The 22,139-nt window shown below is 46.6% G+C and overlaps 1 protein-coding gene across 5 annotated transcripts in view; it reads right to left on the reverse strand.

Moving 5' to 3' along the window:
• Positions 1-22,139, reverse strand: part of LOC144174232 (adenylate cyclase type 8-like) — a 485,526-nt gene that overhangs the window by 35,331 nt on the left and 428,056 nt on the right. For all 5 annotated transcript variants that reach the window (XM_077702792.1, XM_077702793.1, XM_077702795.1 and 2 more), the window contains exons 4-8: positions 21,019-21,245; positions 20,267-20,416; positions 17,857-17,993; positions 13,153-13,264; positions 9,769-9,896 (exon numbers count right to left, since the gene is read on the reverse strand). In XM_077702792.1, coding sequence (XP_077558918.1) covers positions 9,769-9,896; positions 13,153-13,264; positions 17,857-17,993; positions 20,267-20,416; positions 21,019-21,245 — 754 coding nt within the window. The remainder of the gene's footprint in view (positions 1-9,768; positions 9,897-13,152; positions 13,265-17,856; positions 17,994-20,266; positions 20,417-21,018; positions 21,246-22,139) is intronic.

A 22,139-nucleotide genomic window follows, 5' to 3' on the forward strand; every position in this document is an offset into this window, starting at 1 on the left:
GACACCCTCATTTGGAGCGTAACTCCATTTCTGTCTCTTACTTGAACTGCCTGTCTTACACTGCGCTAACGTGGTTGTGAAGGAAGGTTTTGCAAAACTTATCTTGGAACGGGGAGCCAATGGGCTGATTGGTGCATGTTAAAAACGTGCGAAGCAGGAGACACACACACAGTCAGCGCCGTGTGTGAGTGTCTTTTACTTTGCGTCCCATTAGTTCGCTCTGTTTTTCCCGTTTCGCATGACAAGTGTGTACGCTACTCCAAGTTCAGCTTCAATTATCTCAAAGGTTTGACCTTCAATGCTCGTGTCCTATTACCACAACTGCCCTTTGCAATGCAGAATTTTTCACCTCGTCTGTCATCCACTTAGAGACGTCGCAGTCGCTTGTAGCAGCGCGCTAACGCTCGACCCAACTAAGTTTAACGCTTAACTCGAGCAGCGTACACTTGCACTTTTGGTTGGTGCTCCCCTAACGTATCCAGGAACTCTGACAAGATATGACATCGGGAATTGAGGTGCCATTAGCACCCCTTGTCTGGTGCAAGAGTGACGGCAGCGACTAAACTAGGTAGCGACTAATCTGTCAGGTCGCTTCGTATGACCTGCCCAGCATCTTCAAAGACGCGGTGATGAAAATCGTTGAAATGGCTCATTCTTCTCCCTCGTAAATCAAGAGTGAACGGACCTTTAATATTAACACGTTTTAAACACTGTCACCTAGTTGCCACAGTGCCACTCCCCCGCAGGGTGATAGCTTGTTTTTTGTCCAACGTACACGATTTTAAAAGCATGGCTTTTAGTAACGACAAACATTTCCCGTTTATTATAGTTTGTAAGGATTTTTGACAGCCCCCGCAGTGTTATGAATACGAGTGCAAATTACTTATTCAAACAGCGTAAAATACTATGTACCACTGGATGGAGATACCGCATTAAAGTTCATAAAAAAATCCGTGAGACAAAACAACTGAGAAATTAGTTCGTGGATATTAAGGTACGCACAAAATGTGCATCAATAAAAACAAATGGCTCATTTCAAGGCCAAGTTATTGTCTTTATATTTTTGTTTGCGTGTTAGGGCAAGAAAAATGACATTGAAGGTCACCGTACATAAAAAACACCCTGATTCACAAGACTAGCAACAATAACAACGAAAAAAAATGGCAGCATCTCCACTCCGTGGATGGTGGCGAGGGTGCGGAGTACGGGGACTCGAAATGACATCCAAGTTTCGCCCCGAGTGACATCCGATTTGCACCCCGACCGTCATTCAATTTGAGCCATGAGTTGCACCTGATTATTCCATAAATGAAACTGCAACTCACGGCTCAACGAATTTCGCTTGATTTTCTCTTGATGGTGGTGTGCCCACGGATGCACGCGGACGGACATTGGGAGGTCCCAAGGTACTCCGCACCGTTACAGGCGAGGGAGTAAGCCGTTTGACTCTCGGGTACTAACTCACGGTCGTATCCCAATGGGTAAGGCGACTGACACTAACGCTGAGCTGATCTACCAGAAACAGGCTCGAAACCTGCCGGTTCCTGTGTGCTCTTTTGCGATTGTAAATGCTATGCGCACGGACGCGGACGGACATTGTGCGGTCCTAAGGTACTCCACACCTAAAACGTTCAGCGGTCCTCCGAACCTAAGATGCTCCCGACGTCGTAAGAGCCCAGAAAAGAAAACCTCACAGTCTTATTACCCAGATTTGATTCCCTGGCTCTGGAGATTCAGTAAACAGCTTGACACGAGCAGGCTCCCCTAACGTTCCTCTGCTTGTTTTCTTCCGCGGTTCAACTCGAAATTCCGTCAGAGAACAAGCACCAACCCTCATACGTGGAAGCAATATTTGTTTGTGGGGAGTTTAGACCAAACTGGATCATCGTCCCATGCAGCGTAAATGTTAAAAAGTGGTGTTTAAATCACGTACAGCTTTAACAGTCTCCGAAATACAACTTTATTTCACAGGTTTCTCTTCTAGGATCTTATCACAATAGACCAGCACAGTTAATACTGCCGTTTCGTTCCCTTTAATCGTTTCAGCGATACGCCACGCGACAAATGAATCCATGCTGGCACTTTTCGAAGACACGGCGCATCGTTGCGGAAATATTGACCCGGTTCTCTCACCCTATCTCGCGTATCCCAGAAACTCGGCGACGCGCGAGCATTACCAACAACGATCAGTGTGCGTCGAGGGACGATCACCTCGGCCGTGGTGCGGGATTTCGCCCCTGTGAACAGGAGTGAACCTCGGCCAATTAGGACCGCCTGCGCTCAGCGTGGCGTAACGACCCGGCATCCGTGACCCTGAAGATAAGCCTTCGGGGCGGCGCGAAGGAAATCCCATGGGCATCGTACGGGTCTTGCGATATCACCGAGGATTGTGGGCACTGAAAGAGCTAGGATACCTACCAGCTTTAGGGATACATCTTCTTTTTATATCATGAAGAAATAGTTGCTGCACCACAAGCTTAAACTGTGCCACTTACTAAACAAGACATTGCCAGCTAGTAGTTTAACGGGTCATCAAACTTCTTTTAAAAGTCATAGGTAGGAATTCGCGCTTAGATACACAACAAATTTCTCACAAAGGTGGGAGGAAGGGGGGTTAGGCGTGTTTTTAAATTAGTTCGATTCTCATATAGCATTGGGCGACAGCGAACAAAACGTGGATTTATTTAACTTCAAATCCGTATTTTCATTGTTATCGCAAAGCGAAAATCAAGACCGGAAGCAAGAGAGAAAAACAATGACGAAACATGCACCGGGATTGAAAAAATTAGGGCCCTTTGTGATGAGGTGTCACTTCCCCGAATCAAGGAGAGGTCAATCCACCGAATTTTACGGGTGTACCTTACGAAAGAGGCAAGTCTAAAGAAGAGGAGGTGGAGGAAGCTGTTCGTTCTCGGAGGCAGCAAGACGGCCACCCTCGCGGTGTAGGCCTGAGGACCGTCGCCTGCTCTCCCGTCTGCCGGCGACGGTCCTCGGGCTGTCAACGAGACGACGGCCGTCAACGGGACGACAAGACCCTGCTGGGCCCGTCGGAGTGAGCGGGGTTCCGGTGGCGTGGAGCGCGGGTAGCGAGGCCTCGCCGTGGCGCAGGCCTAACCCCTTCCGTCCCGTCGCTAGCCGTCGGCCGCAGTCACGTCCCTGCCAGCGATATACCACCTCAACGAATACAGCAACCCGCTACGTGGCCAGCGAGACAAGTACGTCTCCGCGTCGTCGCATCAGCGATCGTCTCGTCACGCGATCGTCGGCTGCGAGCGCATGACTTCCTTCATGACTTCGTCCACTATCTTCCGCACTTGAGTGTTCCCGCATCTAGTCCGTCTGTGTGCTTCAGTGCCAGTCCCGCTTTGTACATTATTTAGTTAATATAATGGTTGCGTGTGCGTTTGCGAGAAAGTAGTCAGGGTTCGTAACTCTCAACGCGGTTCAGCTCAACATTCCTTACACCCTTCCACTCGGTGAAGCCGGATTACCTGCGAAGCTGGACGCAGTCCCCTGTGTGCACAAAGCAAAACAAGTTTGTTTGTAATTTGCGTTGGAGCTCATTTCTATCCAATTAACTGAATGAACCTTGGAATTACGCAAGTTTTATTTTAGAGGACAAGCATGCAGCGGTCTGTTTCCTTCCCGCGCCGTTTGTGTAACATACCAACGCAGTGCGCTCGACCACTGAGCACACCGGGCAGGTCAGATTGGGCCGTTTGCCGTCCACGTTTAAATTTCCCGCCAGGCAACAGACGTCATCAGGAAGGGCATATATCCTATACAGCTCATGCATTCCCCCACACCTCCCTTTATTCCCAATCCGTGCACGCATAAACCGGGAACCGGACATGTGCGCGTACTTAGAAGCTATAGACACCGTCGAAAATGTCGCAATGAAAGCTCTTTACGCTGAACAAGTAAATTTGTATCCCGCCAGCGTTACAAGTGGGTAAGTTGATCTTCTTCCGGAAGTTTCGCCGTCACTCGGTGAGCGGGAACTTGAGGTGGCAATGGTGGTGGCAGCGGCTTTGCGTAGTTCTCCTGCCCGTTCGCGCTTCTATTCGGGCCTACCCTTCTTCAATTCCCGATCTCTCTACTACAAGCGAACGACACGCGTCCGGCCCATAGCAACTGAAAAGCTGGAAGGCCTCGAACTTTATTCTACCGGACAAACATGTCGCTCTCTGTTTCCCTCCCCGTTGTAGCATAGTACTGTCTGTCTATTCACCAACCCAGACCCCAACCGCTCCATTATGGACGACAGCAGACAGGGCGATTTGAGCCATGAGACTTCCATGTTTAAATTTTCCACCTGCACGACGACATGTTGTCAGTGGCGGCATGTGTGCTCGCACCTTCCCTCCTTCCTCCCCCGACGTGTGCGCACATAAGCCGGATAGGCGCATGATAGGGGTGATATACAACGATGAAACTGTTGCTCGGAAAGCCTTTCAAGGTGAAGAAAAAATTAACGCCGTTCCACTCCGTATGAAAGCTGTTGAAAGTGCAGAGCAGTGATTCGCCTTAATGGGCTGTACCACCGTTATCCGCTCACTGCTACCACCCCATACAACTCAAATTTCTTGCCTTCGCAGCGCTCGCGTGCCCCCTGCCTGAAACTGCGCCATCTGCTTTAATCTCGTATGCTGGAGCTATTTTTGCGTCATTTCGAACACGCCACTTTTTTCTTGCGCGGCTGGAGCATTTCTGTGGCATTTCGAACGCGCCATTTTTTTTTCTTGAGCGTGGAGCCTGGCTGCGTCATTTCGAACGCGGCATTTTTTTCTTGTGCGGCCGCTTTTCTCGCTTACCATCGTAAAAACCATACCAACGGGCGTTCCTAACTAAATGAACGCGGGCGCTGCCAGTTAATTACGTATATTTTGCCTCAAATGTACCTGTAGTTTTCTTTGCGATAAACAACGGGGAGACGCAGGACAAGCGCCAGCGGTTCAAGAGTTTTGAACGCTTATGACTATATAAACCGCTTGGCTTTCGATGCCTCTGGGGTACACCGCGATGACAACTCTACAACGGAACGCCCTGTTGACCTACTTGGATCCAGCGAGCGAGCTACGACGACAAGGCGAGTGCCTAAAGTGCTGCGCACTTAAAATTATGGTCGCACGCCGGCGTTCCCACCGGCGAAATTGCTCTTTAACCGGGCGGGATTCGAGCTATTCTGCAATGTGGAATTTGAGGTGGCAACGGCGGCGTCTGCATGCTCGGCAGCAACGGGTTTCGGTTGGGTTCGATCGTTTATACGCTCATTCGCGCTTCTGTTATTCCCCCAAAATCACCTAATAACAGCGCTACCGCCGTTGTCAGCCGACTGCGCAACTAGTAAAAGAGGCATCAGTGGTATGAGGGGGGAGGAGCCCCAGAGCGGCGCTGAGAGTAAATCGGCTTCACCGCAATAAAAACTGCGGGGTTAGACATATACCGCTTCGCAGTAACTTCCATTTGTCTTTAGCGCCCGTTTATGTGCCCGTAGAAGCATTACTTATAGTGCTGAAATGCTTGTACTCATTAGAAAGTTCGTACTGTACGTATATATAAAAAGGAGGCTCATGCTGCGGGGGCCATAACACGTCCCTGCCTATTACGAAATTAACTTTGTCTGGAGGGGTCGTTCTGACATTATTAATACAGATTATCCCAATAAACGAAGACAAAAGCGGTGTAACTGTAGGTTAAGCCATATTCCAAGCCCTTTTTATTTCCCCGAATAGTATTCTGTCACTAGTAACTGCATTGAGTAATATATGATGCACTTCCTTTATTACTGTTCCTCAAGGCACCAGTCATTAGCACCATCGCCGGGCAAAACAAAATATCGACTCTTCATATGCCTGTGCAAGTAAGTAAGGGGGTTATGTGAGGGCTAATGGAGCTCAAGTAATGCCTCTACCAGAGGGGATTTTCCCTGGACATAACGAGATGCTCGCTTTGTTCCTCATTGATGAGGAAACCGAAGAAATATGTCGGAAGAAATTTTTTCCCCCTGTGCTTCGGTGTCTTCTAGTATCGCCCCAGAGGAGCTAAGAGAGCGCATAAACTTACATTCGTGACGGCACACAGGGCTAAATGTCGGAGCGAATGAATACAGGACAATGTGGGAGGCAGTACTGAACGTTTAACAGCCGTAGTAATCATAAACGAGGCTTGTTCGAAAGGCCGAGTTGATTTCATTCCTCAAATGACTCCTACCTCGCTTTCTCTTGGGGATAAAGTTTATATGTAACGTCTTCAACGTTACATTACAACAAGTTGGAAGAACGAAAGGATCTTTAGCGGTCGAAAATTCAATGGCAAAGAGGGAGTTCCCCAAAACACGACTTAAATTCGAAAACACTGGTAGCCCTTTCTCAGTACCGGAGGGAGGCATACAGCATGTAATGGTTTGTAACTGAAGAAGACGAAACGAGGTGTTGGGTCGCGTATTAAACCGCGTATTTCTTTTTGTTCTTCTTCGTTATTGAGCACCTAAGCGCTTCTATGTCGCTTTGGCTTCTCTCGTGCCTGTTGTTTCGATCACCGGGCTGCCTGGAGCACTTCGTTTTCTCCAGCAAAACAACACCATGGACGAGGTGGCGCTGCCATCTGTCTCGTATTTCCAGAAACTTGCCATCCCTTTTAAAAACAGAGGTGTAGTGAACTACAAACTTCTAGTTCACTATAGCAAGCGCGCCCTGTGACCTAGTTCTACCCCAATGAGCTTCATAGCAAAACGACACCGATTTCCAGTGGGCTTCGACGATGTTTTACGCCGTGTTCGACGGGGTGCTCTAGTACTGAGGTGCCGTGCGAGTGCACTGAAAAAGGATCGCGCGCTTTAAAAGTGGCCATCTTTACAAGTGCGCTTTAAAAGCGGAGAGAACGAACAGCTGCAAAAAGAATTATTGGGATTGGTAGGTATTAAAGGCATGGTTATTTGAAGTTTGATTTAACTATTGTTGGACTATTAGGACCATGATTATTATGTTTCGCTTCCGCTTAAAGAGCCCCTAAATAGGCTTCCGAAGGTCGGCATTTCAATCCCGCGATCGCTTGGGCACCCCTTCACGACAACGTATACCAAATATTACCCCTCTGCGTAAAGCAGGGTCTGAACAAACACTCAAACAAGATGTTCGTTTCCTTGCTTACCTACCGAACCTCGTCGCCATGCTACCGCGCTCTAATGTGCGGCAGAATGCCCTGACGCGCCCTCTATGACGCACGAATCACTGAACAGTACGGCGCCGCTATTGGTGAGCCCCTTTAAATGCTGTAGCCAATCACCGTTCCCGGCTCTGGAGAGAACGTGGGTGCGGTTCCGACACCGGCGGCATGGCGTTCTGAGTAGAAATGAACGTCGATCATCGCCATCCGTCACACGAGCTTAGCTGAGTTTGCAGATACAGCGCGTCGTTTACAAGGTCTGAACAAACGCTCAAAAACACAGAGCGTCTCTGGAGGCGGAAACGCCGCTACACGCGCGACCGCGGCAAGCATCTGCCTGCACGGTCGAACAGGCGCTCACTGTGCGGTGTATGCACGATACGGCATACGCAGCAGCAGCAGCTTAAACGTGTCACCGCCCACCAGAGCGGGACTATAGCTAAAAATCAGTTTATAAATGCGTGAAGGGGGTGATAGTGCAGTGAAAGATTACGCTGGAGATCGTCTTCGGCAAGCCCTCATAAAGCGGTATCTGAATAACTGCAACGACGCTAAGCCTTTTCTCCGACCTCGGAGGGACCAGTTCGCTGTAACAGCGGTTCATGTAGAAACGCTAGCGGGCCGCTAGTCGTTGATGGCAATCTTCAATTACTGTCGTGAGCGAGCATGTTGTGTCTGGAACCCCCTATCTAGCCGTCAAGCGCTCGTTTCCGCTATTATAAAACTGACGCGACACGGTCGGCGCGAGAAGCACGGCCGCAAGACTTTACGATGCGGGCCGACCACCGATCGGCCTCGCTGAGCGGTAGCGGCTGCAGTAGGCAAAGCTTGGCCGTCGTCTGCAAAAAAAAAAAAAAAAAAAAAAACACGTGACGTACCGCCGAGCGGAGCCAGTGGCTGCGCGCATCTGGAACCAGCCCTCTTTCTCTAGGTGGATCTTGGGCTTGGTCGGTGACGTCACTGATTCCACAGTGCTTCGGAGGCGCGGTGAGAGGGTAAATGCTCTAGGCCTTACTGCGGGCCCTTTTTAATGAACGATAATTCGGTTAATACTCAACGCTTTTAAACCATTTTTGCGGTAGGACGTTCCCTGGATAGTACTCCAGCGATTGCGCATGTAAAGTCACAACGTTTAGAACCCTGGTTAGAGCCTCTTTAAATTCAGTCCATTAAAATGACACTAAAGGGTTAAAACAAGTTGGCTTATCGGTTCATTTAAGTGCTGAGGATGCGAATATACCACTCGCCTTAGTAGCACAGAAAACGACAGACGGAAAAAACGGTTCGACCACCCCGTATATTTATCAGCACTGCGATTCGTGAAGTCGCAAATTGTAAATGCCGAAACAGGATTGATAAAGCTCTCTTACTTAAAAAAAAATGTTAGGACCCTGTAAACACAACATAAATATGCCTGGCAGATTAGTGGAAGGCGCGTATTAGAAAAGACTCTAACTTTAGCTCAGTTAACACTGCCAAAAAGTAGGCATCCTCACCCCCTCACGCAGTGTACTCTCTTTCAGTTTAGTGTTCGGTGAGATCAATTGTCTCGAGACACCCAACCGCTCCTTATGCCAGCGTATACATGCGCGCACATGACAACCAGCGGCAAAAATACATTATCTGCGAAAGCGCTCGGTCGGCCGAGCTGGGTGTAAGCTTTACTGTTCATGATTTCTTTGTCTTCTCCAAGGTCAGCAGCAAGCTTGATCAGCGTGTTGGCGAAGCTTGCGTAGTTTTACGTCCCGAAAAAACATTAAATAGAAATTGGAGGTAGATATCTGGACGTTACCTATTTATTACTGAAGAAGCAGAACATCATTTGTTAATGGAAAGCTAAGAGAGCTAATAGCCGTACTTTTAATACAAGAATTACGAGGACTCCAGTGTCGCACTGTTAGGCTTAGCGCAAGCTTTAGTAAGTAGATTTTAAACAATAATGAAATTGCTGCAACAGCTATTCTGACATTGCTTACGTAACGTAAACGGCGTAATTGCAACACCGCAACGTTTATGGCACCATTTTCTGAAATCAAGGTAAACACCTGGCTTTTTTATATTGTGCAGTGTAATTAAAAGCGCCGCTTTCGTGAAGTAACACAATCCAAGGAAAATATCGGATGGATGAAAGCAACGACGCCAACACCATTTTTCTGGACGGAAACAACTTTCAGAGGCTTGAACCAAAGATAGCGTGTACGCCGCCGGCGCTCAGTACGAAACTGGGCCAGACAGCTGTTATTGTTACGGCTGTTGGTAATCAGCCGCAAAGCATTCAAAAGCTCCCTGGACATCCTTTCCAGCAATTTGAACCATGCATACTCTAAACAAGGCCTGTACAACCTTAGCGCAATGGAACAGTTCGCCGTGGCGCTGTACCAGTCTTAAAGCTGCGCATAATAATAGGACCAAAGCAGGAAAATAGTCGGTTCGACTGCATCACATTCCTCGGACACACCTAATTATCGCATGGGTCGTTCAAGTGAATGTGTGTTAAACATCCCCTAACGCCGAAAAGATCTTCCAATGCTGAGGAAAAATAAACACGGCTCGGCGCTCATAATTGCACCACATGCCTGATGGAGAAAACAGCCAACTTACTTGATTACTTGTATCATGTGTAATCCCATCTCGACGCAGCAGTGCGCGTGGTCGGGGCGAACGTGCGGAAGCCCGCTGACGCAGTAGTAGCAGTCGCCCAGTAGTTTGATGCGCAGACAGTGGTTCTCCTGCGAGATAAACAGGAAATGGGGCAAAAAGGGGGAAAGACGAACCAAGGAAAGGAAACAGTCATAAAATGGGCCTCTGCAACAGTCGTATGTGTGTAGGTTATTTAGCACATGCTGGGTTTCATCAGTCAAAATTCAGAGTGGTGGTTTTAACAAAAGAACGACCCGCCCATCCGCGACACGGATTAAGAACACGTTAGGATCAACAAACACCGTTCATCGCAATATATACTGCGCCCAACCTAACTTCCGCCAGTACATTATATTGGAGCCAGGTGCCTACACTTTCCAAACGCAGATATTTATTGTCAATTTCCTTTTCTTAATAAATGAAGAACGTTTGCTCTTTAAGCTAGAAAGCTTTTAAAAGCTTTTCAACCTACCGTACTTCCATGGATCGTAGGATCAAGCGGATTAGATGTATCTGTAGAGCATTTTCAAACTGCCTTCTTTTCGCTAATTCGAACTATGAGAAAATATGCGCCTTTAATGATTTCAGTTTTGAATATATGCGCAGATCGTTGACAAAGTAATAATGTAGCTTATAGAACCGCTACCATAAATTAGGAACAAAACTAATTCCACAGATTTTATCCCAGCTCTGAACCTTAGAAGTACTGTCTTGCCGCTTCCAACCAAATCTTCGTTTGTAATCATAAGGGCTAGATTCATAAAAAATCCTAACATAGTGAGAAAAACACTAAGAAGGATTAGAAACGCGTATGCTTTGTGTCCTATGTGTTTTGAACCCTCCGTCCCGTGTGTTTTATTTCTCGCGCTGCTCCGATTTTTTATGCACATGAACCAACTAACTCACACCGAAGTCCTTCTAGATTCATCTTTAAGCATTCATTTCGAACTGTGATACGATCCCAACGAAAGAACGCAAAACCCCACCACCTAGCTTTAATCGGCCTCCCAGGCCATCTTATTTTTTATACTCAGTATGATACCCATTAACGGGGGTTCCTTGTAGAACAAGATATGAGGCAATAGAAGACCTCCAGCAAACTAATGCCCTTTAAAAGCCTTATGCAAGTTCGCTCGTCATAAGTCGTAATCTCTCGTTTCAAAGGAACGTCGCTCGCTCGTAAAAAGTGTTACTTCAACCGGGTTGGGGCTTGCAATTGTCCGAGAACCCTGCTTATTAAGCAATCATGCAAGCTGCTTGAGATTGCTATTTCCTAACAAAGGCATTGCGAAAGAAATGCCCGAGCGCACGCATTTTTTTCTTGCTACCTTGTGCCGTCAAACACTTCCCTTTTTTGCTGCTATTTGAAGTTTTTCTATTGTTGCCAGATATTTTTTTCTATTGCTTCCTGAGCTATCTGCCAAATTCTTTGACAAAACTCTTCATGAACGCAAGCAGTACGTGAGTGTACCAGTATGTTCTTTCGTTTATACAATTCAAAACGGGGCACCTTAAGCTTAGATTCTTAAAACCCATCTTCTTTAGAGGGGGGAAGAGGGGGGGGGGGTCACATTTTTTGTCAGCCATCCAGACATCTTTTGTATTCTAACCAAACAATAAGGCTCACCATTATCAAGGCATTCCAAAAAGAAGCCGATTTCTTCCTTTTAAATGTTAAATCATCCAGAGTACTCGCCGTTTGTGCAATCCGGCGGTTATTTATCTTCGTTTCATATCTCCGTGTTCATTTTTTAACCGCACGAAACAATGCTTTTGAACATATATTTGAACAAAATATATTTTGAAATCTGTGGGAACTGGGTATTGTGGCTGAAAGGCTGCCATAATATGTAAACACGTTTTAGAACCACTATTTGTCAACGTCAACTAAGCCACATAACAGCCTTCCAAAACTTAGAACAGCAATAAACGAAAAGAATTCAACCAGACTGAAGCATTGGTCCTCTCTCGTTCTCTTTGAAGGATTCAAATCGCTAGCGCCAGTGTTCCCATAAAATCTATAAACGAACTAGCGATGCCTTTTGCGGGGCGAGGCCCATGACATAAGACTGTATTCGACAAATAAAAATGTCTATTCTCTCCCTCGCTTTCCCTTTTTATCTTTCCTACTCGAGGCAAGAGATTTCGCAAGGCACGGTTGATTACGTAGCACCCCCATTAATGTTTAGTCTGGTCTACAATATCGTGCTGCGGGTTTCATCCTTTTCTGATGCAAAACATTATTTATTTTTTCGCCACGATTCCATGGTCTTTCTAACCGTGTGCGTGAAGAGGGAAAGGGAGTAGCGCCAAAGCTCACAATAAATCAATCGCTCAGCAAATTAATGTTTTTTTATAGTTCCCCTAGCGCAGGGGTCGGCAACCTGAGTTGGAAACGGGGGGTCGGGCCGAGTTTCATAAAGAGGGCGTGGGAGCATTGCAGGCAAAGAGGAAAATTCAGCGAATTGATAATAATATTTGACAAGAATTGACAATAATCTGGCTAAGTAAAAATCAGGCAATAATAATAATAATCAGAATAATCAGAAATAATCTGGCTAATAATTAGGCAAAGAGGAAAATTCATTGAATTGATAATACTATATGACAATAATTGACAATAATCTGGCTAAGTGTGAAGATGGGGGACAATGCCAACTCGAAGCGATCCTGTTGTTTCCTGTTTAACCATATTGGTGGTCAAACCTGGCGTGTCGTCCTTCAGATAGGAAGTGACGAGGTGGAGGGGGCAGCATAATACTGAACCACGGGCCGCATGCGTCCTGCGGGCTGCAGGTTGCTGACCCTTGCTATACAGGAAAGTTGAGGGACTATGGGAAGCAAAGAAAGCAGTGTTCACCCACAGATTTACTAGCCGTGCTGTATCCCTCGCTCCCCTAGCGCAGCTCTAAGATATATTCATGTGCTCTTGGCGGGAGCGGAGCATTCGCTCTGGCATCAGTACTTTGGGAATCTCTATGCTTTGTACGTTCCGCAATCAAATTGTGGGGTATCGTCGATACTGACGGTGAGTTTTTTTTTGAAAACTTGAGGGTGAAAGAGCTCACCAGCGAAAAAAAAAAAAAAAAAAACCGGCCTGGCGCAAATTTACGTATCTAAACACCGATGCGCCGTGTTAGTGGGAGCTGGGATAAATTTTGGCAGGCGCTAGCATGCCGTGGACCAATTTACGCCTTTGAGCTCCCTAGGTAATTAGCAAACACGCCTTTTCACCTAAGCGTATTATCCGTTTGCTATATATGTTTTAGCCGACAGGTTTGGACAGTGGCTGCAAAACATCGTTGAGAGATGGGGCAGGGTAACCGCCAAACCGTCGATACTCACGTTTGCGAGGCGGTCAAATCGAGCAAATAGGTCGTTCAACACCTTGACAAGTTCTTGGGCCGAGCACCGAGAGGCGAGAGCTGTGAACCCCTGGATGTCGGCGAAAAGAATACTGCCACACAGGGAGAAACGGGAGGAGGAAGAGGGGAGGGGTGGGGAATATAATGTTTGGAGGCTACCATCTCGGAAACCCGATGCAAAATGAAAAGCACAAGAGCTCAAGCAAGTTTTTTTTTTATTATTATTATACCCCCCCCCCCCCAATTCCGCCAAATGTAGAACACATTGTCCCCCACTCTTTCCGCCCACCCAATTAACTCCTAATGCGCCTTGAACTTTCCAAAGTTGTCGTCGAAATTTAAACTGTAGCGACGAAGTCACAATGCTGATAGAAAGGGTACTAAAGGTGTTTACAAAACGTTGACTCTTAAACCAAGCAGCTTGCTACATGGAGACAGCATATTATTCACGCAGCACCTGCACTAATTTAAACTTGTCGTCTGTCAAGGCATCCCTGCATGAAAGCGAAGCCGGTGGTTCTTCCACCGCACTGTAAGTTGGTAAGAGGCCTTGAGGTTTAAAATTAACGGACGACAAAGTCAAACAGTGGAGGTTAATTTCAGCCATTCATTAACCGGTCCCTTGGCGTGGAAATGACAAGGGCACAGTGCTGCGTACTTGCTACCTCGTTGATGCAGCGCTATTAGGTTTTTCTTTTATTTCTGAAGACGAAGCTCTATCGTTTAGGCTACTTACCAAAGAGCAGTGTGCTCCAGAAAGTGTAGCGATGCACGAGACGGGCAAATGCTCTCCAGATCGTTATTTCTAGCGTATAAATGTATCGCTCAGATTAACGAAAACACAGCAAAAGAAATCACCCCAAACAGCAAAAATAATTTCGAGCACAGAGAGCTCCGCTAACAATGACAGTAAGAAAAGTATACCAGTAGTGTAGCTGAAGATCCTCATCTGAGCACTAAATATTGGTCTAGAGATCTATTCTAAATTTTTCGTGGACCTCTGCTTTTCAAAAATAAATTCATTAAAATTATCTGCACATTTATGCTTACTTCCTGAAACAATTATTGCATGCGTGTTTTGAGTTTCGCTCACGAGAACGTGCGGAAAGAGTCTCATTCAGTCAGCACCATTTAAACGGCAGCTCACGAAATGCGTTCCTTACAAAAGCTGGCACTAAAATGTTTTGTAGTAAGTATACCACATTTGCACTCAAGAGTGCAATATACTTGCAATAATATAATGCGAATAATATAATGAAAATGCAAATAATGCAAATATAATGCATATACTTGCTATAAAACATGGAGGAATGGAGAATATAGAAAAGAACAAAAAGATTCTTTCTTTTTCAAAGTCTCTTTCGTTCCTATAGGCTCTACAAGCCAAGAGTATCGTACTTACGTTGATTACCCTAGAAGGAACCAAAACTGGGGCATCGTCGGAAGTTTGCTGTCCTTCGTGGGGTTGAAACCGCGTTGTATATTCGAGTTCATGCTTAGTACGTCTAAAATAGGGTTTAACTGCGGTTGTGCGTTGCATAAAGCTGGCCCCTCGATATAAATCATCAGCACAAGGACGGCTCAAAACCCCCGTGCGTGTTATGTGACCGGAGGTATGCAAAGCTCTACGCAAACCTCTCAAACATCCCGGACACGGCGCCAGTGGTAGCCATCAGTGATGCTTAATTGTCAAATGATATAGAAGCAATTACAGGTATTCAGTAATCGCCTGCTCTTTACTTTGTGCTCTAAAACATTTAATCAACAATGACTGTTAAGCCAAAAAGAAAGCAAGACCGGAAATTTACTGAATGCTTCCAATGAAGAAAAGATTAATAAATAAAACCGTATAATGTTAAATTATTACAGATGCTTAGGAAGAACAAAACTACTAATTCAAATCTCAAATTCCCGAAAAAATTTGCTGTGTAAACTGATCGTCATGAAACGCGCAGTCTACCGGTAGCGCCCATAGCTGAGCCTAACTGATGGTCATAGTTATCACCCAGCTATTACAGCCAGAATTCCTAGGGGCAGAGGCTTGGGTGTACGTGGGTAAGACGGGCTGGCCTCTACCTAACCCTAGCCTGCCACCTGTGCGGAGAACACGCCACCCTATCTCACATAATATGGGCACGCCCCCAGGATCCGTTCCCACGAATCACCTCTGGGGAGCACTGGGAGGCCGCGCTCCGCAGCTCCGATCCAGACCTTTAGGTCCGGTTAATCGACAGGGCTGAGGAGGTCGCTGGTGAGTGGATGCCACCGGCTACAAGCGCGACCTGAACAGCGTCAACCGAAATAAAGTTTTTCTATCTGTCTGTCTTTGATGAGAAGGCTCTATGGCTTCCCTGGCGACACTTATCGACACTTTTCCCTGGCGACACTTATCCCTGGCGACTTCTTCACTGCCACATCGTGTTTGCGTTCTCCTTCTCCGCTTTCGTATCGTCGCCGTTTGGCGCGATTGACTTTGACAGGCAGAATGAAGACCCCTCACCGTCCCAGCGCCCCCAGAATCCGAGTTCTCCGTGACCGGGGTGCACATGTTCTACTAACGTGTCTTTGCGTTCAAATGCCGCGCCATACGACGTCAGCCACGTACGTATTAGGCCTCTTGTTCCGCCGCTGGCGACGCGCCGAGGTAGCGCCGTTATAACGCACTCGGCCCCTTCTCAGAGAAGACAGATTCAATTGTACTCAAATGCGGGGAATTTTACTTTGAAGCTAAATTATTTAATTTATCGCAATTTGTTCCCATGCACACTTTGGCACCAATTTGGCGGCCATTTTATGTAGCGCACAACAGCGCACAATACGAACCTAAAACTCTAATTTTAAAACCTCGGTTTGTGACCCCTGACCATTACGGACAAATCAGGCGGTCGCGAGTTGTATTAAAAGATCGGCGGAAAGAGGCAGCTTCGTCTGGGAATATGACCACATGCGAGGGTGGTATGAAGCACGCGAGGTTGCCAGTTTTATCGCCGATCTCTGACGCAAGGCAGCCAATGTGTTTCACCTCCCGTGCGCGTGCTCTTCTTTTATAGTTACTACCAGAGTCCTTCAACTCTGTTACTACTCATGTCTTTACTAGAAAAAATTCAAGCGAAGGCTTTCAGAGGCGAGGGCGTTTATGTATAGATCATACCCACAAATATCCACACCAATCAATGTTTGCGGTGGTGTAATTTTGGTGCGAAAATATTGCCGCGAACCATGCATTGGCTTTGTTTATGTTTTGTTTTTACCGCCCGGCTGCGCCGGGCTGTTTTATCTGTGTGCGGAGTAAAGCGCGTGTTCAATTCCTTATTTTTTTATGCCGCATTTGTTGTCTGCTTTGCTAAAAAGAGTGCTTCGAACGAACGTCCCGGGCTTAGAATAATTTTTGATCTACAGTGTCCTGAATGTAATTCAACGGCTGGAGAATGGAGAATCGCGCCGAAAAATAAATGCCCGCATCGCAGGCGCCGTGGTATTTAATTCGCCGACAATCGTCTACGCGTGCCACTTTATTGACTGATGCTTCGCCGCCTGTGTATTTTTTTAGTTGTTAGAGGCCTTTGGCTACGTGACAATATTGAAAGGACAGGGTTCACCGGAGAGACCGGTGTTTGGGGCGAACGTTTAATCGGAGGCTCGAGCGAGGAACGCGTGAGTACACACCATGATGATGAGTATTTACAGAGATATGGACGAATTGCTAGAGCACGTTTGCTAATGATGACGGTAATGTACAGATGAACAGGAAGCACTGACGGCAGTCCGAAGATTCCACACCAAGAGCGACTCTGCCAACTGGTACCGGTAGGTTGACCAAGGATGCTCGCACTTTTCCGGTACCGGTAGATTGCCTAACGATGCTCACAATATGTATTTTCTCTTCGTTAACCCTGTACCACCAGTTATGGGAGCGCCAACAAGCTCGTAACCTACCCGCGTCCCCTCTCTCCCTTATGAGCTGTAGATGGCTCGTCTGGCCGTCCTGTGTCTTGTATCCTAGCAAAACTTGGGGGAAAAGGGCCTGTACGGCAAGCCGCAGTCTGGGTATCCTGGACTAAGGGTTTCCTCCTCCGGGCGTGGAGGACACCCTGCCTTCAGCACTTATGCTGATGAACAAAGATGTATTCTTGCTATCTGTTGTCTTCCTTGTCTATGTGTCGTAGTTAAATGTACTTTCACAGCTGCCAAATACTGGGCACAAGAAATTATATTAATTATCCGAAAAGAAAATCGGCGGAACGATTTCATACCACTACAAGTCAGATACTTTTAATACTACCTGCATGTTTACTAGCAGCAGTAGAACACTTTTCACGCGAGCATCCTTTCAACTATTTCGTTAAATAATACATAGTGCCTAGTAGAAACGAAACGACAAAACCACGGGATAGGAAGCTGAACCTAAAATTTCAGTACAGCGAGGGCTGCAGACTGTTCAGCAGGGAAACGAGCCCTGCCGATGTTCGTTAGTGAGGGTGCAATAAGTCACACTCTCACTGCATCATTTTTCTTACGAAACAAGTTTTACTGCAATCACTGAGCAGTTTTACTGGGATAAATCTCGAGCATGAGTAAAGCCTCCGTGCAAGCCCCGTATTGGCTTACTAGAATACGATTAATACAGAATTTACCACGCCTTTACAAAGAAGAGCGAGTGGTCGCAGCCAGTTTGCTGGCTTACCTAACGTTGTCGTAGCAGTGAATGTAGATCTTGTGAAACTGAGAGGTGAAGAATTTTCGGTGGTCCTCTTCGTTGGATATGTCCTTGATGATCTCTTGAGCCACGAACCGGGGAAGCAGAGACAGCAACAAGCTCTCCTGTACATGGATAAAAAAGAGCCCGCATATTCAGCGGAGCTGTCATGACATTAACATGCGCTACTCCAAATGCACTAGCTATGTGCAGCAAAGATGTTTGAAGAAAATTACACGTTCAATCTCAAGTAAAGTATTTGGTATATCTTCGAAGTAAGAGACAATGTTCTTTTTTTTCTGGCCAGTGTGGTTACAGATTTGAAACTTGCGTGAACACGGGCAGTAGTACTTAGCACCGAAATATTTTCCAAACGACACAAGATCGAGGCCATAGTATAGCTACTTGCTGTGATGTTGCATATCCAGTTGTCTCGCGACCCAGCAGACTGTATCACTGTCTGTACTGACAATGCTAACTACGCAGCACACACTATACCTATCGGAACACTCAGTAAAGAGACCGAACATTTGTATTTTGTCGTTCTCGTCTCGTTCTCGCTCTCGCCTCGTCTCGCCTCATCGTCTCATCGTCTCATCGTCTCATCGCCTCATCGTCTCGCCTCATCGTCTCGCCTCATCGTCTCGCCTCATCTCGCCTCACCTCATCGTTCTCGCCTCGTCTCAAGTGCAAATTAACCCAAAGGTATGTTTCTGCGAACCGGCTGTGATCCAATCTGCAGCTTGGTGCGAACCTCTTAAAGTGGGCCACTATTATATTTTTGTAGGTCCGTCTATGCAGTGGTCGTGCAAACGTCAGCAATGTAAGCTCGCTTTAGTGGTAGCCTATGACGTAATTGTCCTGTAGTAAGGCCAACAAGAAGTTTTCACGAAGAAAAGGAATACGTTACTTTTTTCTGACGACAACCCGTACCCTTTACAACACTTCATAATTGCCGAAATTCCCAGGTGGGCAGATCACCCAAAATAACCAGGCTATGAGAAACAACTCAAAACAAATATTTAAAGAGTTAATTTAACGCTGGAGACCACCTCAAGTGAAGTTTACGCCCATGTCGCCATATAAGTAATTTAGAATTTAAAGCACGCTGAATTCACTGCATGTAGGTTCGACTCAGAAAGCCCTGCCTAGAAAGCCCGTGCGAGAAATCAGTCGTTAGAAATAATAAGCCGGGGGCACAAAATATTGATTTCAGCTATGATGATAATCCGTGCGCGGGCCACAGCAGGAAAGACGGCGTTCATATCAGCAGGCTTCAGAAAAAAAGTTCCCCGAAGCGAGGCAATGAGTAAATGAACGTATCAGGATGAAAGTGTAGCAGGGACCATGCACGGCCTCGCAGCAGCCAGCCTCATCTAGGAATCGCGCCTAATTGAAGTTTCATGCGAACAGATTCAAATGAACGGCTGCGGGGACCGAGAGTGCAGCGGGACCCATTAAAAGGGCCATCCAGCGAAAGTCGATGTAGCCGAAGCCGAGGACGCAAATTACGCGGAAGGAAAGACCGGACATCGGGGACCGTCTGAGTGCTTTTAGGGAATGCTAATTGCTTGGATGGAGAACTGCTCCGCGCCGAGTGTGTCCATATAACTAACTATCCGAGCACAAAATTAAGGCGGAACGAAAAAAAGAAAATACCATATACTATTTTTAGAACACTCCGGTTGTTACACAGCGCAAGCAAGAACCTCTTATCGAGCAGATTTACTCGTTTCTGTTTTTAAGTGAAAGTCGCGTGCATATGCTGCGATGGTATATACACACTCGAATGTTAATTTTCCAGAATGATGCAATATCATTGCATCACCGTGCATGGAAATCTCTCCGGCCATCTTTGTTCGCACTGTTTTCAATCATTTGTCAAACCAAATTTCTGCACAATTTTAGAGAATTAGGCACTAATTCGTAGCATTATTATGCGGCCTGTATTGAGTGTGAATTTCTTCCAACCGAATTTTTTTCTTCTAAATCCTGTCCTACTAATTATCTCATATTCCGCAATTATAACGATTAACGGTGAAACTTTCGCGAAATCTTCAATATTGTGGAAATGCCATGCGGTATACGTTTTGACAGATTCCGTATTTTTTTATATTTTTGTTATTTTTTAGTTTTTCAAAATTTCACTCAACCAATTATCTCCATTTACGTTTTTCTAACGATTACATTTGTAACTTTGGCGAAATCTGCATTTTTGTGGGAATGCAGGGCGTTACACGCTCCAGGCTGTGGGGTACTTGGCAAAGAATGCGACGCATTAATAAACTCCGTCGTGATAGTACCAAAGTAGGCGGATCGCGCGAGAAAAGCATCATAAGCACAACCGCCAACCTGGAAATGTGCAAGACAATCAAGCATCAGGCGAAAAATGTCTTACCTGCTTCTTAATCTCCTTTTCGGTCCTGTAGCGGGTCTCGATGGATCGCCTCGTCTCCAGGAAGGCATTTCGCTGCGCTCTGTCCGTCAAGTACTTGGTGTACATGCTTACAAAGTTGATGCACAGGTAGAGGCATGAGTTTGTTAGTATCTGTGAGTGAGGCAGAAAAGAGGGTGGCAGTGTATATACTCGTCAGCGTCCAGCAACATTGGACTAGCGTTTGTTGTGTCGCTCAGCTTTAGATGCCCTTTTTCTCCTACAGTACCACATTCATGCTTAGAGACAAGGCGGATCACAAGAAAACCATTTTCTAATATAGAACATACGAGGTACGACATTTAACTTCCATTAAGTTTGTGGCTTATAAGTGCAGAGTCGTTACAAAAATTTTCTAGGCAACGAGAAAAGTTTTTGGCCAAAAAATTTCATACACACGCTTAACGTCCAAGGTTGTCCAAAAAACTTTCTGACAGTAAGAAACAATGTCTTTTCGCCAACTTTCTAGCATATATACGTTTCTTCTCACTCAGGAGGTAAGCTTTACTTTTAATCCTTTGGGAATTATACAACGTTTTGCATGGCGTACAAACTTTTCACAAGGACTGTACGCTCCGAAACACTGCAGGAAGGAACGGAAGCAGGAAAAAAAAAAAAAGCGTCAGGCGTAGCCTGTCCCTATGTTGCAACCGACGGCACAGGCAACGCTGGCTCGCGGCTATTTCACCCGACAGGCCTCAGCTGTGCATGCCTACCATTTTTTCGAAGACTGGCTCGTCGAGGTCCGCCCGGTAGATGCAGCCGACGACGAGGTTGACGACGGAGGCGAGCACCCCGCACACGATGCACCACTTGAGTGGCAGCGGAAGCATGGCGTACGTGACGAACACGGTGAACATCACGTGCCACACCGTGTCTCCGGCAACGTCGCCGCCGGGCTCAAACTGAAGCTCACCCCACGTTACGCCCCAGTTGCCGTTCCCTGCACACCGTGCGGAGGGGAAGGGGTGGGGGGGCCCAAGAGGATAAAAATCATGCACCCCTCCGTTTAACGACGGCGATGGTTGAATGCGGGGCTTTATCAAAGCTCTCTCGGAATTTCTTCGGAGCACAGAACTGGACAGAGTTTTGTGCTTTAAAATTTTGGGTGCAACAAATGACAGCTTTTCATTTTTATAGTTTTTTTCTGTTTTCTTTCTTTCTTTTGTTTTTTGCTTTCTTTCTCTTTTTCTTCTATCATCTAGTGTAGCAAGCCAGCGCCACGGCTCGGCTAACCTCGCTGGTCTTCATTAAAGTTTCTCTCTCTCTCTCTCTCTCTCTCTCTCTCTCTCTCTCTCTCTCTCTCTCTCTCTCTCTCTCTCTCTCTCTCTCTCTCTCTCTCTCTCTCTCTGTCTCTCTCTCTCTCTCTCTCTCTCTCTCTCTCTCTCTCTCTCTCTCTCTCTCTCTCTCTCTCTCTCTCTCTCTCTCTCTCTCTCTCTCATCATGGTTGATTCCTTGGTTGGCCAATGCCACACTGCGAGTATTTGCTACTCGGGAGCTATGCTCCACTTTTCTGGAATAACCGCCACAGCTCTCGGGTATGCACTCTGTAGGCCTAATGTTTGGGTTTGCGTTCTACGGCGTTAATCGGTATCTGTTGGCTGGCGTACAGTGAGTACTGCTTCGAGTGGGTGCCGGTTAGAGGTGTTAAACCTGAAAATGTGACTTTAGGCCTAACGTCCTAAAGCTCAAAATGAGACAGGCCTGACGTCCTGTGGCTGACTAGCTACGGCAAGCAAAGCAACGTCATTTTCTCATTGTACGTCGAGCTGTGGATAACAATTTTGTCGACGTTCACCTCAAAACATGCCGTTAGGCCTACATACGTAGCACCGTC

This window comes from Haemaphysalis longicornis, unplaced genomic scaffold (assembly GCF_048455015.1).
Source record: "Haemaphysalis longicornis isolate Haplotype H1 unplaced genomic scaffold, Haemaphysalis longicornis Haplotype H1 scaffold_3, whole genome shotgun sequence".
Lineage (NCBI taxonomy): Eukaryota > Metazoa > Arthropoda > Arachnida > Ixodida > Ixodidae > Haemaphysalis > Haemaphysalis longicornis.